Raw genomic sequence first — 22,544 nt, forward strand, 5'->3', positions numbered from 1 at the left:
CGCTAGGTCTTATTTTCGGAGGATGTCTTATTTTCGGGGAAACACGGTAGGAGCCACACCGGTGTGTGAGAGGGAGCGAGGCCTGGACAGAGCATGGGCGCTGGCGGTGGCGGCCCAGTTCAGAGCGGCCGTGCGCCACACCCTTCACCTCATCGCTCCTCACAGCGGCCCTTGGGGGTGTCCTGCGATCGGCCTGTGTGAGAGGGGAAACTGAGGCTCCCAGAGGGGCCTCCCCGCCTGAGGTCTCCCAGCTGGAGTGGCAGGGCCAGGATTCACCCTGGCAGCTCGCCCCCGAACCTGCCTGCTTCGGGAGACTGCTCTCTCCGCCAGGCCTGACGGAGGGCCGTGTGGAGGCGAAAGGAGACCCTCGGAGTGTGAGCCCCGGGCTGGTCCCTGGCTGGTGCCGGGCAGTGTGAGCTGCCGCCCCTCTGACAGCCGGTGCCCGGTGCCCGGGGCCCTCCTGCCTGCAGGGCCTGGGCTAGTCCCCTGCTACAGGGATGGGGGCGCCTCCAGCCGCCTCCTCCTCACACCCTGCCCCCTCCCCTCAGGATGTTGCCACGATGCAGTTCTGCGCCAACAAGCTGGACAAGAAAGACTTCTTCGGGAAGTCCGACCCGTTCCTGGTGTTCTACAGGAGCAACGAGGACGGAACGTGAGTGCGGCCACAGGGCACCCCTTCCCGGGGGCGGGCGGCGGGCTCGGGTCCGCCTCCGCCCTGAGCGGCCGGCTCCTGCTCTGGGGAGGGTGGGGGTCCGGGCTCCAGGGCTCCTGGCCCGAGGATGGGCTGGGGGGCCGGGGGCAGCCGCCAAGCCAGCAGTGCCCTCCGGGGGCCTCAGCAGGGGCGGGTGGTGGGAGGTGGGGGAGTGGCAGACCCACTGCTCACCCTCAGCCGGCACATCCGGGCCCTCGACCCGCCCCGCCCCGCCCCCACCCCCCACCCCCCACCGTGGGCTTCATTCAGATCTCCACACGCCTTGGAAGCCACTTCCGCCTGCCCCTGACCTAGAAGCCACCACAATAGAGAGAAGCGCGCGCGCGCATGCACACACACACACACACACACACACACACTCACACACTCACACACTCCCTCTGGCAGATGTAGGTCAGCTCGCACACAGAGGAAGATTCTAGGTGGGCGCTCGGGGCCCAGGGCCTCCCCTCCCCCCCTGTGTAACTAACCCAGGCAGGCCAGGCCCCTCTGGGCCCGTTTCCTCGTCCGTGAAAGAAGCCGCTGGATCAGGGGTCCCCGCGGCCCTTTAAGCGGAGGGGCTGGGAGTGCGCCGCCCGGCGCATTCCGGAGCGGAGCGAGGGCCGGAGGTTAATTAGAAAAGCGCTGCCAGAGCGCCGGGAAGCGGGTTTGAGAAAAGGAGGAAAATGGGTCCGCGGGGAGGCACGGGCGGAGGAGGGGCGCCCAGAGCAAGTCCGGCGCGGAGGCAGAGGCCGCGCCAAGTTCTCCGAAATGTGCCCGCTTGTGCGTGCGTGTGCGTGTGTGTGTGCCCCCGTGTATGAGTGCCCGTGTGTGTATGTGTTCCCGAGTGTGTGTGTGTCCCCGTGTGTGTGTGTCCTTGTGTGTTCCCCCCGTGTGTGTGTGTGTCCTCATGTGTGTGTGCCCCCGTGTGTGTGTGTGTGTGTGTGTGCCCCAGTGTATGAGTGCCTGTGTGTGTGTATGTGTTCCCGAGTGTGTGTGTCCCCCCGTGTGTGTGTGTGTCCTCATGTGTGTGTGCCCCCGTGTGTGTGTGTCCCCATGTGTGTGTATCCCCGTGTATGTGCCCCCCCGTGTGTGTGAGAGAGCATGTGTGTGTACCTGTGTGTGCCCCACGTGTGTGAGAGCGTGTGTGCCCCGTGTGAGTGTGTGTGTACCCATGTGTATGCATGTGTGTGTACCCGCTTCTCTGCATGCGTGTATGCGTGTGTTGGGGGCAGGGAAGTGGCAGGGAGGAGGAGGTGTGTAGCAGTTCAAGAGAAAATGGATTTTTAAGTCTAAACGTACAAAACAAGGGAAATTAGATGTGTCATTTGCATGACAAAAGGACTCTTTGTTTCACCAGAGGACTCCCTCCCGGCAGAATTTCTTTAAATAATTCTGTTGACTGGCTTGACTTGAAGGAGGGAGGAAGGCTGTGTGGTGCTTTAGGGCCCAGCCCAGGCCCCCGCAGAGGGGCGAGGCCGCCCCGGCTGTCTCCTGTGTCCAGGCGGCTGCTGGCCCCGAGGGGGCGGGTTCGGGTTTGGGAGCAGGAAAGGGGTGCTGCAGTGTTTTCCAAAGCCGGTTCCAGCCGAGCAGATGTGTAGGATGGATGGGGAGGGCGGGGAAGAGGAAGGGACACATGACTGACACGGGAACAGGTGCTGAGCACCCGGTGCGCTGTGCTGGGGAGGTGCCGGGAGGCGGGCGGGAGGCCGGGGTGAAAGGGCAGCGCGGGCACCGGCAGCACACTGGGGGGCCCGGAGCCCCAGCCCCTCCCGGGCAGTGAGCTGGGGGGAGCAGGAGGGCCCAGGTGGCAGCTGGTCAGACGGGGCAGGCCAGGAGCTTCTTGGGGTGAGTTTCAGCTGACACAGGGCGGGATGTGTCCCCAGAGAAACCCACCCAGAGGCCCCGCGAGCTGGGCCAGCCTGCAGGCATCTGCGAAGATGCTGACCTGGTGAGAGCACGGTGGTTTCCCACCCCACCACACATTTGAGGAGGAGCCAGTGGAAGGCTCGGGAGACACCCCCCGTTAGGAGGATGGCGGAAGGTCAGTGAGGGGCCCAGGGTGTGAGATGTCACGCCTGCCCCCCCAGGAGGGACAGGGACGGAGGCATCCACCCAGCGCCTGTGCTCCTGGCCCTGTACCTGCCGTCTCACTCATCCCATCTCCGTCTGGGAGCCAGCATGTGGCCAGGAGCACGGCCTGGCGCTGCCTGTGGCCAGCTGTGTGACTGCAGCCAAGTCTCACCCGTGGGGCTTCCCGGGAGAAGGACTGGTGCTGCGTCCCGCTGTCCAGCAGGGCCGCCTTCGGGCCCGGGGAGCCGTCGAGCACTTGAAACGAGGCTACTGCGTTGGCGGAGCGGAGTTTCACGCTTCATTCCACCTCAGCGCTGTGAGGGGGAGTGGCCACACGTGCTGTGGCTGCGGGCCACTCGGTGTGTCCACGAGCGAATCCCAGCAGCACGCAGGGCTGCTGTGAGGATGGATGAGTTCACGTGTGGTTAACAGGGCCCGGCAGCTCCTGTGCTGTCCCCTGTTACAGTGAGGGGAGCTCAGAGGGGGAGTGTGGTCTGCCTGGGGCTGCACAGCCGGGGGTGGCGGCCCTGGGACTGTCTGCTCCGCTGGTTAGCGCTCTCCTGCGCCGCCCACTGAGCGTGTGTCAGGATGAACTGGGTGGTGACATGACTGCAGGGACCGCACCGCGGGGAGGCGAGGGGCCTGTGGGTTTGGCGGGGGCAGGGGATTCAGGCGAGAGTCTGAAGCAGACACCAGACTGCACAGGCTCCGGAAAAACAAGCCGGGAGGGAAGCAGGCTGGCAGCTCGGAGCCCGGCCTGGGAGTTTGGCTACGAGGGCGGCGACGGGGCGGAGGCTGGCGGGTCCACACGGGTTAGTGCAGCCAGGGCTTCTGCACAGCACACCTCCCTCCCTCCTGCCCCCCCCACCCCCAGCCTCCTCCCCCTGCTGCCCCAGCCGTGGCAGCTGTGCCCCTCCGCGCTCTGTGCCATTCCCGCCGTCAGTAGCAGCGCTGGGTGTGTGGGGAGGTCTCCCACGTGTATCTCTGCACTCCAGTGGGTGGGCGAGAGGAGCGGGGAAGAGAAACGCTGAGCCTTGGTGACAGAAATGACATTTTGACTTGAAAATTGCCAGAGAAGAAACGGCACAGGCTGTGTGGGCATGGGTGGGGCCAGGCACCTCCCTGAGATACCCCTCCAGCCGGGAGGTAGCTGGGACGGATGCTGGGAAGTCTGGGGGGCTGCCCTACGCCCAGCTCCACTGGCTCCTGGGTGCCCCCCACTCTCCCTCCACCCCCTGGCAGAGCAGGCTTCCAGAGGGGCCAGCAGGCGTGTGCGGGGAGTGGGCAGGGGCACGGCCTTGGGACCCAGATTGGATGAGCCAATCCTGCATTTCTGGTTTGCAAAGCGAGCTCACGGGTTCAGGGCTGAAGGGTTTTAGAGATCCTCTCAGCCAGGGCTTCCATCTGCTGGCTTGAGGGCCAGCCAAAGCGATGGAAACGCTCCTCCAGGAAGCACCTTCAGTCATTCATTCATTCCAGGTAACACTTGGTGAACACTCACCACGGCCAGGCAGTGTCTGCAGACACCAGAGCTGGGCCAGCGGTCAAAGAAGACAAAGCCCTTGCTCTTACCGAGCGTGCATTTTAGGGACAGGCCCTAGAGGGAATTAACGGACAGTTAGACGGTATCTAACGTCAGATGGTGACAGGTGGAATGGAAAGACAGCGTGGACGGGGCCTGGGGGTCAGAGTCAGGGGCCAGGGGCCGTGCATTTTAGATACGGCGCTCATGTCAAGGAGGTGACATGTGAGTAAAGACCGGAAGGAAGCGAGGAGGTGAGCCTTGAATGTGGAAATTGGGGCGGGGGTGGGAGGAGGGCAGAAAAACAGCAAACATCTGGATCCGGACTCCGGCTTCACTGACAGTTTCAGGGTTCACAGACCCCTAAAGGTGACCAGACGTCCAGCTTTTGGCGGGACAGTCCCGATTTGTAACAATGTGTCCCGCGTCCCTCGGCGTTTTAAAAAAGTCCCGATTAATCTTACCCTAAAGCCCAGCAGTTGAAGACTCCCTGGAAACAGGGGCCCAGAGAGGGAGGGCATGTCAGGGTCACACAGAGAGCAGGCCCGGAGCCGCATGCCCACAGGAGCCCTCTCTGCAGCGCCCCAGGACCGGCCGGCTGGCTTCCACCCGGATGCCGCTGCTGACGGTCAGCTCCTCCCTTCACAGAGCCGCGTTCCTCTCTGGCGGGCGACTGCAGAGCTCGGCCAGCTGGCCCCTCGGTGGACTGGAGTCGGCCTTCCTCGGGTTGGTTGGGGTCTGACCCCTTCCCTCTCTTCTTTGCCAGGTTCACCATCTGCCACAAGACCGAGGTCATGAAGAACACCCTAAACCCAGTGTGGCAAACGTTCTCCATCCCCGTGAGGGCCCTCTGCAACGGGGACTATGACCGGTGAGCTGGGAGACGCCCCTCCCCGCCCGGGTGTGGGAGGCCTGGCTCACGCCGATGCGGGTGGTCCCTCTATGTGGGCAGAGACCCCCGGAGATGGCCCTGTGCAGGGCGGGGCTCCTGAGCCTCACCACCTCCACCCCCCTCCTCACTGCCCTCCCTGCACCCTGAGCCTTTCCTCCTGTCAGGGGTCCCCACTGGTGGGAACTACCCAGGCTGGCGGGATGGGAGGTGCCTGGGATTCCAGGGGAGCCCAATGGGTATTGACCTGGAGCTCCCCTGTCTTTTCATTGTTCCCACTGGAGGGGCAGGTGGGGGCCAGACAGGGCTCTAGACATGCAGAGGAGGCCTGCCCCCCCGGCCCCAGCTCTTGCCAGGTGGATTCTGGGGAGTGAGGATCCCAAGAGACTCTCTGCCAGCCGAGTGGGGGGAAGGGACGGGACACGGAGCTCATGGAACTTTCTGATGTAACAGCCTACTGCTATCACATGTTAGCTGTCATTGTCGTCATCATCATCATCATATCATCATAGTCCCAGGTGTGCAGATTGCTGAGTGTGGATACACCTGGTTTCTAACTGGCTCAGTGGCTAAAATGGACTCAACCTGGGCAAACTTTGACCTTTCTTTTTGCTTCTTCTTTTTCCTTAAACTTTGACCTTTCTTTCTTTCTTTCTTTCTTTCTTTCTTTCTTTCTTTCTTTCTTCCTTTCTTTTTAATATATTTTATTGATTTTAAAAAAATATATATATATATTATTGATTTTAAAAATATATATATTTTATTGATTTTTTACAGAGAGGAAGGGAGAGTGATAGAGAGCTAGAAACATCGATGAGAGAGAAACATTGACCAGCTGCCTCCGCCCCCCCCCCCCCCCCCACCGGGGATGTGCCCGCAACCAATGTACATGCCCTTGACCGGAATCAAACCAAGTCCGCAGGCCGAAGCTCTATTCATTGAGCCAAACCAGTTTAGGCTAAACTTTGACTTTTCTGAGCCTCAGTTTCCTTATCTGTAAAATGGGTATTTAAACTTCTACTTACCTTATAGGGCTGCTTTGAGGCTCACGGGACACACCTACACAGAAAGGCTTTGGTGTGCGTCCAATACCAAATCCAGCGGTTAGTCCTCAAGTGTTTACTGACTCCCCATCAGGCGCCGGGCCCTGCACTGGAGGCTGGGCAGGCAGCAGGGAACAAGCACGATCTTCACCCTTCACCCAGGCTCGTGGAGTTTACATCGCGTGGGGGAGGCAGACATTATCCACTAATCGCGCAGAGTAATTACAAACTGTGCTAAGTGCCGGGGACCGAAAGGTGGTGCTGGTGTGTGTGAAGGTCCTGAGAACCAGCTTGGTTTCCTGGTGATTGCTGAAGCTGGCGGCGAGCTGGCAGGGGTTAGGGCCTGGGCCTCTGCTGGCCACTCGGACAGGAACACGGGGGTCCTGGCTGGTGGCATTGGCAGGGGCTCGCTGTGCCCCTGCTCACGGTGGCCACACTGACTGGCTGTGTGTGGGAGTGGCACCTCTTCCTGCTTCTTGGTTGGGACAGAAAAGCCATCTATTCCAGTAGGTGGTCAGGAGCACCTACTATGTGCTCATCTGCCTCCCGCTGTGCAGCATTCAAGGGGATGTGGCCTCAGCTCCATCTTCAGGGAGCTTATAGTCTGACCACAGGGAGCTCAGATGTGCACTGAGTATATCAGTCAATGAAGTAATTATGCAAAACGAGATCGGAGACAAAGTAGGCCTTCGAGCCACACAAACCCATTAGGTGTCTGGCAGGTCCTGGGCTCCTGGAATGGGGGATGGGAGGACAGTGGTGGGAGCATGGGGTCTACAGGAGGCTCAGAGAAGGTGCAAGGTCGTGTGGGAGGTGGGCAGGAGAAGAGTGGGTGGGATGGGGAGAGATGGGGGGAAGCGAAGGGAAGTTCCAGGTTGGAGAGTGGGAGAGCATGCGATTCAAGTCTCATTCAAGGAATTAGGGTCCTAGCCCACTGCCCAGAGGTTTTGGGGATCCAGTTGATACCCCACAACTTTTGCATCCCTATGAAGGGACTCCCAGGGCCTCAGAATCCAGCTTGTCAGGATGGTGAGGAGACTCAGCGGCCTGGGCTCTCCATCCAGCCGTCGGAGGAGGTGAGGGTGCAGGGGGGTGGGGGGAAGAGGTGCTGGTCATGGGGAAATGCAGGCAGGCTCCCATCTCCCTCCCAGTTAAGCCCCAAACTCTGCCCCCAGGTGGCGGGCTGCCAGGGCCCTGCCCCACAGGGAATAGATTTGCGGAGACATGATTGACAGCCATATTAACGGAGGGGCCAGGCATGTCACTGGGCGAAAGTGTCAAGCTGCTGGGCCGAGCCCGAGGTGACCCGTGTACCCAACAGCCACCGGGACACGCAGGCGACTGGGAGGCCCTCCGGGGCGGGGGAACCTCTGTAAAGCCTCGCAGATGCATTCGGGCGAATCCAGCAGCTGCGTCTTCCATGCCAGCCAGGCCCAGAGCGCTGTGCTGGGGGCCGAGGAGCCGAGCGGCCAGCCCTCCCCTCCCTCTGAGGTTGCTCCCGGCCAGGGCAGGAGACAGACGGGTGATAATAACAGCAAAGTCCCTGGAGCTCTTACATGGTAATTTGTGTATGTGAGTCCATGTAATCCTCTGCAAAAGGGATTAACACCATCCCCACTTCACAGGTAGGGAAACTGAGGCTGGTGCTCGGCCTGTGTTCTTTCTTAACCACAGCACTGTGTAGCCAAGCGGGCGTGAGGGAGAGCTTGGAGGGCTCTGTGGGCACCGTGCTCAGGGCGCGGGGCAGTCTGCCTGGGCCTGGAGGTGGAGGAAGACGCCCGCCTGGGGTGGGACCGAAGAGGGTTTGAGCTTGGGGGAGAGACGCCGGCATCACGGACAGATGGGAAGCGGCAGGGAGCAGAGTCGGACCAAGGTCTGGGAGTTCCCAGAGGGGCTGCCTGGCTCAGTGCCCAAGGCCCTGGGGGTCAGGAGCAGGAGAAAGAGGAGGACGTGGTCAGAGGCACAGGAGGGACCAGGCGGAGGGCGGCTGTGGCCAGGGAGCCGAGAGGGGGGTTCAGACTTTGGTGAGAAGAGGACCCAGAGGGTAAGGACCAAGAATCCCGGAGAAGAGGCCGTTTCCCTGGAGTGATGGGGGGCGGGAGACAGTTAATACTGTTATGGGGTCTTTAGGATATGGACCAGATTGTGTCCTCATTGACTGCAATACATCATCTTATCTGTGAGTTAAATTTCACAGTAACCCTGGAAGGTGGGTGCCAGTGACCCCATTTCACAGACGGGCAAGGGGAGGACGGAGATTATGGAACCTGGCAGGGCAAGGAGAAGGGACATGTCTCCTTTGCAGAGTTACCTCCAGCTGGCCCTGGGGTCTGGGGCCCCTCTGCTGTCTCCAGTCCACACGAGGCCACACGCAGGTGCCCCGGCTGGGCAGGGCTGAGGGTCAGGGCCGGGCCGGCCTGCAGTGGGTGAAGTGGGTGATGACAGGAGGCAATTCCCTGCCTTCCCGGAGTCCCTCCTCCCTCCTAGAACATTCTGTGACTTGGTCCTTGTTAAACCAGCCTGCCTGGCTGGCTGCTGTCATTCACTCACACCTTGATCGGAGTGAGTGCATTTTAAGAGGGTGTCAGGGTGCTGGGTCCTCACCTGGAGAGGGCAGAGGTAAGGCGCTCACATCTGGGAAGCCTCACACTTCCGTCTGCCCCTGAAGAGCCGGCTGCTTCTCCTTTGAACCCACCGCCCGCTGAGCACTGGGAGGGCCAGGCCGGCAGGGTGACTCCCTTAGGAGTGTGTCACCAGCCCGCTCACCTGCAGAGGCTGACCTCGGACAGGCGGGAAGGCTCTGCCTGCAGCCTGGGCTGCACCCTGCCATCCCTCCCCTCCGGTCTAGCTGTCTGCCCCGTGGGCGCCCCTATCCTCCCCCCCACCCCACCGTCTGCCCCGAAGCCTCTCTAAGTGTCGGCCTGATTGTCAGTTTAGGGCAAAGCCCTCGGGGCCTGTCAGCCCAGGGCCTTGTGGCAGCAGCAGGATGTACATCCCGGAGCCGGAGAGGCTCATTAGGAGGCAGGTCTGTGCGGCTCCTGGGAGCCGGTAGCTAGAGCTGCTGGGCGAGCTGGGTGAGCTGGGCGTCTCTGCGTGCCCCTCACCCCATCCTGCCGAGGCTCACATGTGCCCAGCCCTGGCACCCCGGCCCCAGGCATCCGGGCCCACAGGACACTGGCTCCCGCCCGGGCCTGGCGCTGCTGCTTGCCGTGGGGGAAGCCACACACTCAGACTCCCCTGTGGTTCTGAGGAAGGAGGGCCGCCTCGCCAGGTGATAGAGTTCTCAGACGGCGGGTATGGGTGCAGTCAGACCACTTTCATCACCTCGATGTGCGAGGCGCGGGACCCGAGGCTGAGGTGCAGCCGCCGACCCGGCCAGTGTGAGTGGGACTGTTTGGGAGGCAGGGGCCTGGGGAAAGGCTGGGGGTGCAGACAGAACAGAACCGCAGGGTCCGATGCTGCCGCGAGGAGGACGTAGCTGACTTCTCCCGGCAGCTGCCAGTGGCTGCGATGATTCCCTTTCACAGAGGCGAGAACAGAGTCTCCGAGGCTAAGCCGTGCACAGGGCCACCCGCTCTTAGCTGCAGAGCTGGGGCTGCCACCTGAGCTGCCGTCCTCCCTGTGACCCGCTCCGTCTCTCAGACCAGCGCTGTGTCCGGAGCCTTTTGCTAAGTCAGATGTTCAAGTGCGGGCAGCAGAGGCCCATCTCCTTGTCCCACACCCGGGCCCCTTCTCTTGGGGGCTGTCCCCAGAGGTCCACGAGCCTCTGTGGACCTGAGCTGAGGGGTTGGGAGCCACGCTGAGGCCCTCAGGGGGCATGTGAGGTGACCTGGGCGCCCAGCTGTAGCAGAGCAGTCACAGCTGCGCCCGGCGTGTGCCCGCCCCCCTGTCCCTGGGCAGCGTCCCTCTCACCTCCTCCTCCCCCACGCCACGCCTGGAGTTTGCAGCCTCCCAGATAATCGGACCCTGGGCTGCCTGCACCGTCCCTGGAGCCTCGATTGCGCAGGAATCTCACACTCAGTGTCTCCACCTCAACTGCAAGTTCAAATCCCCAGAGGAGCTTTAAGCAAGCCCCCTGCCAGGTGCACCCAGACCCTTTAATTCTGGGTCTCTGGCAGGAGGCATGGGCACCTGAGGCTTCCGCATGGAGCTGCTAAAGCTCTCTCTCGGGCACCCACTGTGCAATCCAGGCAGAAGCCGGGGAGGTCAGAGGCTCTGGCTAAACATTAGCATCAGCCAGGGGAACTGTTTGGGAATTCGTCCAACTTCTCCAGCTACCGGTGCCCGAGTCCAATCCAGACTGATTAGGTCAGGCCCGCTGGCCCTGCGATTATTAAAAAATCTCCCCAGTGATGTGTGGGTGTCCAAGCTGTGGCCGTGACTGGGGTCCTACAGCCTCTGAGCACGTGGCGGTCGCTGATCCTGCCCCTGAGAGGCTGGTGGCAGCGGACTGAGGAGAGGCACTCTTTCCTGGGGTCCCTGAGCTCCCCCGCCCCCCGAAGAGCTGGAGGGCTCCGGGGGGGACCAGGAAACTGTGGGCAGGGTCCTGGCTCAGACCCTCTCGGCGCCCTGCCCGGAGCTGCTGAGACCGAGGGTCTGTGTGTCTGAAAGGCTCCTGGTGATGTATCAGGCGGGCAGGCATGGGGGCCACAAGGTCCCTTCCAGCCTTGTCACCCCAGGAACCAGAAGGGGCGGGTCAGGTACCCCGGGTGGGTGTCCCTGATCTAAGTGAATTTCTCGCGTGTGGCCGGAGGCTCCAGTGGAGAGAAGGGGCGTTTTTATGGAGCCCACAGCGTGCCAGGCGGGTTTTCCGTAAGTGACAGCCCGGCCCCCAGCCAGCAGCCTCCACCCACGCCCACACCCCAGCTCTTCCCACTCTTCCCTGCTCAGGGCCCCCCGCCCCCTCAGGGGCTTTTTGGTTTGTTTGCTTTTTTTCTTTTCACCATAATTCACCTCAGAGAGACATTGCTTTTTGCTTCTCACAAGAATCAGCAGGGTTCCTTTAGGTGGGCTTCTGCGCCCCCTGCCCTCATTTTGCATCTCAGTAACAGAATCCCAATTGCTGCACAACCTGCCGGCCTGCTTTCATTCCCGCGCAGTTTCTGGCGGAGCAGGGAATCCGCAGCCTGCACGGCACACCCTCAGAAGCGCATCCGAAGGCAGACAGCGCCCCCTTGTGGGCTTCGGGAGCCCCGAGGCCGAGTCCTCAGAGACCCGAGGAGACGAGACGGGCCGCAGCCGCGGGTGGGGAGATGGTGAGATGCTAATGGAAAGCAGGCAGGCAGCCGCCTCTGCGTGCCCCACTTAGAGCTGAAGGCTGAGACCTCCCCGGACCCTGACGCTGCGGCGGGACCCGGCAGCTCCCCCGTCCCTGGGCATCCCTGGAGGACCCCTGGCACCAAGGGTTAACCTGCAGCCTTCCACCTCCCTCCTCTGCCTCTGGTCCGCTAACCTGTTGCCATGGAAACAGGCTAAAAATAAAATGGGCTCCCAGAGCCCAGCCCCATGCACAGAAGTCAAAACAAACTAATTAAAGCAGCCGGGTGGGAATGTGACGATAATTACACCCTCACTCAGGAGCCCAGCAGGCCATCCCGAGCGGGCCCTGGGCCCATCCCTGGCACGCACACCACTCGGCCCCCACGGAGCCCCGCTGTCTCTGTCCCTCCCAGGAGAGCTCACCGGCTGAGGCCTGGGATCGGGGAGCAGCGCCCCCACTATGGTGGCCCCACCCCTCGTAAATCCATCGTGGGTTTCATGCTGGGACTTGTGCCCCATCTGGGGTGGGCAAGCAGAAGGCAGGGCGAGCTGAGGCTGCTTTCCATATCATCCCTGAAATCCCGGGAAGCTCCTGCACAGCTCTAGGCTGCGTCTGTCCCCACGACTCTTCTAAAAGGCCTCGAGGGAGCTTCTTTGTGTCTCGGGCTGCTGCCTCTCACTGAGGGCCCGGGTGTGAGGAGATTCCTGTCTCCTGGTGGATGTCCCAGCATCCTCTCTGGCCCGGGTGTGAGGAGGTCCCTGCCTTCTGGTGGATGTCCCAGCATCCTCTCTGGCCCGGGTGTGAGGAGGTCCCTGTCTCCTGGTGGATGTCCCAGCATCCTCTCTGGCCCGGGTGTGAGGAGGTCCCTGTCTCCTGGTGGATGTCCCAGCATCCTCTCTGGCCCGGGTGTGGGAAGGGCCCTGTCTCCTGGTGGATGTCCCAGCATCCTCTCTGGCCCGGGTGAGAGGAGGTCCCTGTCTCCTGGTGGATGTCCCAGCATCCTCTCTGGCCCGGTGTGAGGAGATTCCTGTCTTCTGGTGGATGTCCCAGCATCCTCTCTGGCCCGGGTGAGAGGAGGTCCCTGTCTTCTGGTGATGTCCCAGCATCCTCTCTGGCCCGGGTGTGAGGAGGTCCCTGTCTCCTGGTGGATGTCCCAGCATCCTCTCTGGCCCGGGTGTGAGGAGGTCCCTGTCTCCTGGTGGATGTCCCAGCATCCTCTCTGGCCCGGGTGTGGGAAGGGCCCATCCTCAGGTGACATGGATGTTGGGTCAAGCCCATCCCAGCACGGACCCTTTGTCCCACAGGACCATCAAGGTGGAGGTGTACGACTGGGACCGTGACGGCAGGTAAGCAGCAGAAGGGCACAGGGACAAGGGTGGGGCAGCCCTGGGGAGGGTGGCTCCCCTCAAATGGGACTGAGGGGCCTGGGCTCTCCTGTGGGCCACCCACTGCCCGTGACGGCCCTGCCCGGCTCTACAGGCACCAGAGGACCTCGGGCCCGCGGGGCACGGCGCAAAGGCAAGGAGAGGCCTCTCTTCCTCAGACAGCTGCCGAGCGGCCATGCCCAACCCTCCCCACGGTGGAGGACCGGGGTTTTCTGAAACGTGCCCGTTGTGAGGTGTAGAGAGTGGTGATGCCCGAGCACTTAGATCACCCTCTGTGAGCTCAGCCTTGGGGGGACCGAGGCGTGGAAGGGGAGCTGGGGCAATGGGAAGGGAAGTTGTCCACACAGGGAGGGAGGTCGTGCCTGCGTAGGGCCGAGCTGGCCAGTGGGCAGGCGGTCGCCTCCCCTTCTAACTGTCCCCAAGGAGCAGCGTCGCTGGGAATTCATAGACAGGACAGGAAGGCTCCCGTCCAGAACTCGCCCCGGCTCCTACTTGTCTGTTGAGCCAAACCCAGGGAGCCCCTCCTGACCTTTGAGGCCCCTCCATTCTCGGACAGGGGCAGGGGCAGAGAGGGCTTCACACCCCGTAGCTCCGCTGTCCTCGAGGCTGTGGTGTGGACAGGGACATGGCTCAGGCTGTGCAAACGCAGCTCTGAGTTAGGCCCAAGCCCTTCCCAGGAGCTTAGCTTCCCCAGACCTTCCTGTAGAGCCGGCAGTGCCTACTGCCCGGGAGCTCCCGTGGCCCCATGCCCGTCCTCTAACCACATCACAGGCCGGTCAGCTTCCTGTTTGCACCCGTGATGGAGCTCCTCTTACCCCGGAGTCCTCCCTCCTTCTCTTTTACTGAGAAAGCGGGGGACAGCCACCAGATGCAACTGGTTCCCGCCAGCAAGGAGCTCACAGTCTGCATGGGGAGAGCTGCACATCTGTAGTAAAGACACGGTGTGGGCTCAGGGCGGGCAGGGCACTGCCCGGCGTCACTCCAGCAGGCACCCCGGGCCAAAGGCAGCCAGCCCCAGAGGAGGTGGCAGTTCTGCGTTGTACAAGGCTTTGCTGCGCTTCATGTAAACGCACACACAGGTCCCCGAAGTGCAGACACTGCTGAGAACACCGCCAGGGCCTCCATGGACACTGGGCTGAATGTCATTCCAGCAAGTGTCACTGGAGAAATGGCAAACCTATAGAAAACTAGAGGAGAGCTTACTGAACGCTTTAAGCCTATCACCCGAATCTAACAAGCGTTACACGTTGCCGTATTTGCTATATTTGTGTTTTGTTGATGTAGCTTAAATTATAGACATGGTGGCATTTTTATCTCTAACTGTCTCATTGGGAACGTCTGGAAAGGGAGGGCATTTCCTACATAACTGCGGATGCCATGGTCACACCTGACACTGGGAACGATAGTCTTGAACACCTTCTAATATTCACTTCGTATTCCAATTTCCCTGGTTGTCACCCAAACACCCTTTGCTGCTGGTTCGTTCTCGCAGGAATCCAAGCAGAAAAGGGTCCCGTTCTCTGGGGCCCGCCCTTTGCCCCTTGGCCTTTGGGGGTTTGCTCCACCGGTGACACGTGGCCCCAGGGACCCAGCCTCCCAGCCGGCGTGCTCCCGGAGGAGCGGCCTGGGCAGGACTGGGAGTCCGGGGGCGTGGAGAGGCGGGTGGGCACGGGTCTCAGCAGAGCCTTCCTTTGCAGCCATGACTTCATCGGGGAGTTCACCACCAGCTACCGGGAGCTGGCCCGCGGGCAGAGCCAGTTCAACATCTACGAGGTGAGGCAGACACCCAGGGTCTGGGGTGCTCCATGCTACAGAGCTCCCAGCCATCGAGGCCACAGGGAGCGTGTGCAGGGCGGGCTTTTGCGGGTTCTCCTGTGGGGTGGGTGTTACTGTCTCATCCCACAGCTAAGGAGACCGAGTCTCAGCAGAGTTAGGGGACTTGCCCCAAGACACATTTCAGTAAATGGCGGATCAAGGGGCAACAGCCTAGGCCAGTGGTCGGCAAAGTCATCAGTCCACAGAGCCAAATACCAACAGGACAACGATGAAAATGTCTTTTGAGAGCCAAATTTTTAAACTTAAACTTTTTCTAATGCCACTTCTTCAAAATAGACTCGCCCAGGCCGTGGTATTTTGTGGAAGAGCCACACTCAAGGGGCCAAAGAGCCACATGTGGCTCTCAAGCCGCAGTTTGCCGATCACGTGATTAGGCTGATCTGACTTCAAATCACTGAGCGAGAGTGCCCCCCAAAACGAGTACTTCCAACAAGGTGGGGGAGAGAAGAGGGGGTGAGGCAGAAGCTGGGGGACAGTGTGAGGAGGTTCCAGGCCTGAGACCCGAGGTCCGGAGGTCAGATGGCCCGCTGCCTTCGGTGAGGGCAGCCCAGGCCTTTTCTGGAGGGAGAGACTCGGAGGAGCAGGAGTCAGGAGGCCCCTGTCAGCGAGGCCCCCATCTCTCTGGAGAAAATCGCCTTTGCCCTCACAGGGCAGTGTCTGTGCTGAGCCTGTGCTGTGTGCCCTCCCTCTGGGTGCCTTCCCGCCATCTATGTGTGTTGTGTGTGCCCTCCCTCTGGGTGCCCTCCCGCCGTCCGGTCTAGCTCAGCTCCTGCTCCGGTGCTGGCTTCCCGTCCGCGAGGCTGCCTGAGCTCAGAGCCTGCCCGCCTCGCACTGGCCCTGTGAGCTCGGCCACGCTCCTGACACGCTCTGCAAGGCCACGGAGAGTTAAATAAGCTGCCAGGACAAGGCCTGGCCGGAGGGGGCGTGACGTCAGCGCTGGCTCCCAGCATCCTGTGTGCCAGGAGAGAGACAGCTCACAGCCATCCCACGGGCGGGCTCTCGCCTCACGTTAGCAGCACCCGGCCGGTGAGGCTGACGAGCTGGCGTTGGCTCCCGTCACTGAATCTGCGCCCTCCACCCTCCCTCTCACCCCGCATCTCCGTTCTGAGTGGGCAGGTCTTGCGTTCCAACTACACCGAAGCCCCCCAAGGGCAGCCGAGAACCCTCTTGGCTGCTCTCTCCCCGGTCCTCTGGCCACTGCTGGGCACACAGTAGGTGCTTCTTAGACATCCACACCCTGACCTCAGTAGGACAGGCCATTGGAAAGATGGAGCGTGGGGGGATGTCTGTGAATTCTTCCCAGTGAAAGCTTTGCTTCCTGCATGGACAAAGGGAAGGGCTGTCTTTGCCCATCTCCCTCCCAGGCAGAGAAGCAGGCTCCGTCTTTCTCTGGCTTCCTCGAAGGAGGTTTTTAGGGAAGGGAAGGGAAGGGAAGGGAAGGGAAGGGAAGGGAAGGGAAGGGAAGGGAAGGGAAGGGAAGGGAAGGGAAGGGAAGGGGACAGATGGATTGGAGTCTGACTTCTAAGGGAGCTTGACAGACCGGAAGAGGCGCCGTCTCCCACTTAGCAGGAAGGCTGGAGGACTTTCTTGGTGCGGACCCCTGCTCCCTTGTCATTGCCCAGAGCAGTGTCAGCAATGAGCCACATGCAGCTCTTTGGCCCCTTGAGTGTGGCTCTTCCACAAAATACCACGTGCGGGTGCGCACGTACAGTGCGATTGAAACTTCCTGGCCCATGCACAGAAGTCAGTTTTCGGCTCTCAAAAAGAAATTTCAGTCGTTGTGCTGTTGATATTTGGCTCTGCTGACTAATGAGTTTGCCGACCACTGGCCCAGAGGAACTGTCTTCACGGTGAAATGCCTCCAGGCAGACAGGATGCACTAGGGCGGCCGTGGAGGGTCCTTGCACCACGGGGTCCCTGGGGGGCCTCGCTCAGTCCAGAGACACACAGGCTTCTTCAGGAGGGACTGTCGCCTGGGGCCCCAGTGTGACCCGGTCCGACTTGTGCGTCCAGCTGTCTGCGGGCCCCTCCACAGACCCGGCCTTCCCAAACCGAATACATCCGGCCACAGGTCCCCCTCAGCCCCCTCCCCCCTCCCCCTCCGGCCAGCCTGCGCCGCCACCATGGGGCCACGGCCCCTGGGAGCCACCTTGACAACCGTGGCCCCTCGCCATCCATGGCTGCCCCCTGCTCCTAACCAACGGGATATCCTGGCGTTAGTTCCCGTCGTCCCCCCGTCCATCCTACTGGCATCTCACCTGAGCAGGTTTTGCAACAGCCCCCTGACGGCCCTCCCACCTCCTTCGTCCGCTCAGTAACCTGAGTGCTCCTCAGCACGGCCACCTGACCACATGGCTGCCCACTTCACACGTGGCTGTGAGCCCACCCACCACCCAGCCCGGTTCACTGGGAGGAGGTTCGGAAAGACGCCCACCCCAGCCGAGATGCTACAGGGCCGGCCTATGGGGCGAAGTCCGAGCTCCCCACAGTGCCTGCCCCCGCAGCGACTTGCAGACTGTGCACCGGGGGCCTGTGTCAGTGGGCGCACATGTCACCCCCACAAGGCCCCTACGGTCTGGCCCCAGGCCTTCCCTCTGCCCAGCGCTTCGAGCCCAGTCATTGCCAGCGGAGGCTCTCTGACCCTGCCTGAGGGCTCAGCCTTGCGGCTTCATTCACGCAGGTGCTGCCTCTGGGTCCGGGCGGTGTCTCACTGTTGTATCCCCAGAGCCAGAGCAGCCCCTGGCTCCTCAGAGCCACTCCCCGACCCCTGGTACAGGAGGGCAGACCCCAAATGGGCGCTGGAGGCCCTAGAGACTCGGGTGTGAAGAGAGGGAGAGGAATGGGCAAGCTTAGAACTCCAGCTCAGGGGTGGGGAGGTTCCTGGCCTGGCCCCTAGGGGGCGCTGGTCCCCCTCCCGGAACCTGAGGGCAGGCTAGGCTGGTATTATACATGGGTGGGGTGTGCTGGGGAGTGCACCAAACCTCAGGATAAACAGGGCGTCTCGTCAGTGCCATTTCGCATGAAGATCTGAGCACAAAACATTGCTTTAATATTAAAACAGCTATAATTAGAGAGTGGAAATGCGGAATAGTGGCTAATTTAAAGACAACACAGAAGACTTCAAAGAAATGTGCTTGTGGACTGATCTTGGGGTGACGCCCAGATCCCCAGGAGTCCACGTCTGCTCTTCAGCTGGGAGGGTGGGGCGGTTACTTTGGAGTAGAAGTTTGAGATGTACTTAGTTCTAAAAGTGCCACACCCTCCTGGGACAGATTGGGAAACTGAGGCCCGTGCAGCAGTGGAGCTGTGACTGTGCCCTCATCTCAACACCGAGGCTGGCTCCCAAGACTGAGCACTGTGCCTCTGCCCGGCTTTCCTGCCTGGGGAGGGTTCCAGGCTGTTCTGGGCTTCTCTCCCTGGCTCGCACGTGCCCCCTGCACAGCCTGTGGGCCCTCCCACCTGGACGTCCCTCCTGCGCCCCAAACCCAGCTCCTCCTTCCTTCTGTGTCTTCCTGGGGGCCCTGACCCCGCCCTCTCTCCTTCCCCCACCGCCGTGCCCAGGCCCAGGTCTGTGGTCACTTCTTGACGGTGCTGTTTTGCCAGAGCTCATTACCTGCACCCACAAGCTCTCACTCAGTCACCCGGATGCTGGTGGTGGTCGTAAGCAGAAGTAAGGAAACTTAACAGCAGCCTACACGTCCACACCAGACCCTGTCCTTGTATTGACCCACGTAACCCCTCCATCTTCCCATGAGGTAGGTGCCTTTCACCCCCATTTTACGGATGAGGAAACGTCTGCAGACACCCCCCTGCTGTCCTTCCTCCTCCCCTCGTACTCACCTCCACCCTGTCTGGCATCCCAGAGCCTGCCGGGACCTAGTCCCCCGTCAGCTGAGGGGCCATCAGAGTCCCTGCTCGCCACTGGGTGGTGTCCCGCCATTTCAGTCCTCTTCCAGCCAGCCCAGTGTGCCCTCTGCAGCTCAGCGGGACCCCAGTCCTGTGCTCCTTCCCCCCGACATCTCCTGGCCGGGACGCCTCCCTCCACCTCCTCGCGCCCAGCTCCGTCCCGTCCCTCCGGGTCCGCGGGCAGTGCCTCCCGTGCTCCCGCCGCGTGGTCCCTCCTTCGGACGAGGCCTGCAGGTCCTGACTGCCCCGGCGCGGCGGCCCCATCTCCTCCCAGGGAGTCAAGATCCTAGAGGAGAGGAGCGGGCACCCCACCCCGCCCGCTGGCAGACAGCTGTGAAGGACCGAGCTGGCCTGAGGCAGGAACCGGTTCCTAACTCTGTCCCTAACCCGACCCGCTCCGTGCCCTTGGGCGAAGCCCTCGGTCTCTGGGCCTCGGTGTCCTTGTCTCCGAGCTCACCGGGAAGGACAGTTAAGGCGGTTCTGAGTGGCTGTCAGCATCCTGCAGGCAGAAGAGACCTCCCGAAGGACGGACAGGAGCTGGGGAGAGGGAAGGACCGCGGGCGGGGAGACGGCCTTGCTTTGTTCAGGAGGAGGATAGGGGAGGGCTGGGCCTGACGCCCACATAAAAGAACAAAGAGCCGAGAAGCTCCGGTCAGTACCAGGGGTGCGTGTGAGGCCGGAGGGCTCCCGGGCCGCGGCAGCAGCCAGGGTCTCCGCCTCGCACTGTGGCTTCTCACTCAGTGTCTTTGCCGAGGGAGCCGTCCCTCGGGGGTGGGGTGTTTGGCAGCGTCCTTCGTCTCGACCTGCCCCCCTCGTTGTGACAAACACAAACATTTCCAGCCGCTGCCAGATCTCTCCAGGGGAGGGATGCGCCCCCAGTGCAGACCTTCGCTAACCCACCAGGAAGTGTTTGTTTGGCACCTACCCTAACTAGGGCTGAGCTATCCTCCCTGATGACAGGCTGGGTTTGGAATGAAAGCTTACACTGCAGAACGGTGAAGGAGCTCCAAATGCAGTGTGAGGGCGGGCAGGCAGGGTCTGGGGGAGACTCACAGGCCCCCCGGAGCCCCCAGGCTGGATCTCCAAGGAGCAGCAGGGAGGGCCGTGGGGGGCGGGTTCCGCTGAGGCTCAGGGCAGGCACGGACAGGGCCCCTTTGCCACATCAGCCTCTGGCTGCGAGGGCGGAGGTGTGCTGGGGAAGCGCTGGGAAAGGAGGTTAAGTAAATATTATTCTTGGTGTGTTTGCTTGTGGGACACTGTGTCTAATGGGGAGCCCAGTTGCGTAAGTCTGGATGCCAGCTCTCTCAATCAAATGCCTGAGGCCTCCGTGGCTGGTTTTCTCAGCCTGCTCGGCTTCTGGGGTCTGGGCCGCACCCGGCCCCCCACCCCCCACCCCGTGGGAGCCCCGGGGGCCCAGCCTGCCAGTTCGGAAGCCTCTTTCTTATCTAGTAACTTTTTCCTGCAGGTGGTAAACCCAAAAAAGAAAATGAAGAAAAAGAAATACGTGAATTCTGGCACGGTGGGTAGCCAGCCCTCCCTCTGTGCGGCTGAGCAGACGCTGAGCACGGAGCGGGGCTGGTGTGGGGAGTCTGGGTGTTGGTGTGCCCTGCGGGGTGGGAACTAGACCTGGAGAGTGGGGGTGCAGAGGGCTGGGGCCCCTGGAGCCACCGCCCAGGGAGGACGGAGGGAGTCGTGTTTAAGGTTGTAGCAGGCGGGGCCCTGTGATTCAGACTGAGAAATCCCAGCGGGAAACGCCCCGGGACTTCCTGCCGCAGGAAGAGGAAAGGAGCAGCCGTGCTTGCACCCTCACTCCGGGAAATTCCCAATTTAGGTGCCTTTCTCGGGGTGTTTCCTCGGGAGGCCGTTGTATCACCCCCTCGTCATGACAGAGGAAAGCAAGGCTGCAGGCGGGGGAGTGACTCAGCCGAGGTCACCGGGCTGGAGAGAGGTAGGGGTGGCGGCCGTCAGCACCGCGGCTAAATCCGGAGCCTGCGGCTGCCATGGGCCGAGGCTGCTTGCCGGTCACCACGCCGGGGTCACGCCGGCCCAGAGGCTTCTGAGGGCTGACCTTCACGCGTTTACCAACAAATGGAAGTCCTTGCCCTGATGCATCCACATTCCAGCGGGAGGAAACAGAACACAAGTAACTATACCTGCGTGCCTGTGCCTGTGCGTGCCAGGTGGTTAGTGCTGTGGACAAAAGCAACGTAAAGGGATAGGAAATGCCAGCGACCAAACTGCTGTTTAATATAAAGCGGCCAAGGAAAGCTCCTCTCGGCTGACACTCGAGCTGAGATTCGAAGAAGGGAGGAAGCGAGTATTGAGGATTTTGGGGAAAGAGAATACTAGTGGGAATCAGCATGTGCCAAGGCCCTGGGGCAGAGCCCACGATACATTTATAGGATAAACCAATATCTTTGCCGGGCAAACATCCCCAAGTTCTACCCTCATGTCCCTCCCCGAGGTCCGTACATCTGAGAATGCAGGGAAATGTAGACATTTGAGTCAGGCAGACCGCAACTCTAAACCCGGGAGAGGCCCCAGGCAGGGGTTCGGGGGGGCCTCTGAGGCCCCTCATTTTCTCGTCTGTACATGGGGCTGACACGCCATTGCTGCTGCTCTGCCTATTGCATGGCGTGTCAATGGCAGACACATGGGGGGCGCAGGCCTATAAACTCACACACCGGGGACAGCCCCCCGTTTCTCTGTAACCTTCACAGATAGGCGTGGAGTAATACAGGGCGGGGCAAAAGTAGGTTTACAGCTGTTCCTATGGGAAGCAATACGATAAGTAATAAATAACGGTACAAGAATAAACCGTGTCACATGCTCTCAACCTGCTCCTGCCCCACCCTGAACTTCATTGTCCAGAGCCGCAGGGTTCCTCCGTGGGCCACTGCTGGTGTTTTGGGCGGGACCACTCTTCGTCTCACAGGACTTCCCCGCATGGTGAGGTGTACCCCCGGCCTCAGCTCAACTGCAATGGAGCCCCAGTCACTGTGAGCACCCAGAATCCTCCCACCCCTTCCCAGGCGCCTCCAGGGGAGGCCCGGAGAAGGAGTGGATGTACAGTTTTAAAAAGGTTTGAAGACCACCGGCCTCGCCCAGCTTTCCTGCTTTAGAGACAAAGAAGCTGAGGCCCAGAGGGCGCGTGCTTGGTCTGAGGTCACACAGGAGTGAGGGCAGTGCAGGGCTGGGCCCGGTCTCCTGACTTCCCTTTGCTGCAGCATTTCCCAGGCTTCCTCTTTAAAAGAATCACCCAGGCCGAAACGGGTTTGGCTCAGTGGATAGAGTGTCGGCCTGCAGACTGAGAGGTCCCGGGTTCGATTCCAGTCAAGGGCATGTGCCTTGGTTGCAGGCACGTCCCCAGTGGGGGGTGTGCAGGGGGCGGCTGATCAATGATTTTCTCTCATCGATGTTTCTGGCACTCTATCCCTCTCTCTTCCTCTCTGTGAAAAATCAATAAAATATATTAAAAAAATAAAAAATAAAAGAATCACCCAGTCTGCTTACCAAAATGCAGATGCCCAGGCAACTTTCCCGGATTCCAGGCTGGGGCCCAGCTTAGTGCTTTTCTGACCTTACCATGAGAAGAATCTCCTGGGCTCTTGTTAAAATGCCAAGAAGCTGCATTTCTGATATATATATAATATATATATGTAAATAATTGATTTCAGAGAGGAAGAGAGAGTGAGAGATAGAAACAGCAATGATGAGAGAGAATCATGGATCAGCTGCCTCCTGCACGTCCCCTAGTGGGGGTCAAGCCTGTAACCCAGGCATGTGTGCCCTTGACCGGAATTGAACCTGGGACCCTTCAGCCCACAGGCCGACAGTGTATCCACTGAGCCAAACCAGCTGAGGCCATTTCTGCATTTCTTACCAGCAACGCGGTGATTCTGACCATGCCGGCCCAGGGACCGCCCTCGGAGTAGCAAG

General features: G+C 61.0%; 1 protein-coding gene across 2 annotated transcripts in view; it reads left to right on the forward strand.

Annotated features, from left to right (window-relative positions):
- The window catches only part of CPNE5 (copine 5), an 85,034-nt gene that overhangs the window by 51,922 nt on the left and 10,568 nt on the right, over positions 1-22,544 (forward strand). For both annotated transcript variants that reach the window (XR_006740105.1, XM_036414945.2), the window contains exons 10-14: positions 549-652; positions 5,053-5,157; positions 12,783-12,824; positions 14,561-14,636; positions 20,071-20,124. Coding sequence is in view for 1 of the 2 variants with exons in the window: in XM_036414945.2 (XP_036270838.1) it covers positions 549-652; positions 5,053-5,157; positions 12,783-12,824; positions 14,561-14,636; positions 20,071-20,124 (381 nt within the window). In the remaining variant the exon portion in view is untranslated. The remainder of the gene's footprint in view (positions 1-548; positions 653-5,052; positions 5,158-12,782; positions 12,825-14,560; positions 14,637-20,070; positions 20,125-22,544) is intronic.

This window comes from Pipistrellus kuhlii, unplaced genomic scaffold (assembly GCF_014108245.1).
Source record: "Pipistrellus kuhlii isolate mPipKuh1 unplaced genomic scaffold, mPipKuh1.p scaffold_m20_p_5, whole genome shotgun sequence".
In the NCBI taxonomy this organism is placed as follows: domain Eukaryota; kingdom Metazoa; phylum Chordata; class Mammalia; order Chiroptera; family Vespertilionidae; genus Pipistrellus; species Pipistrellus kuhlii.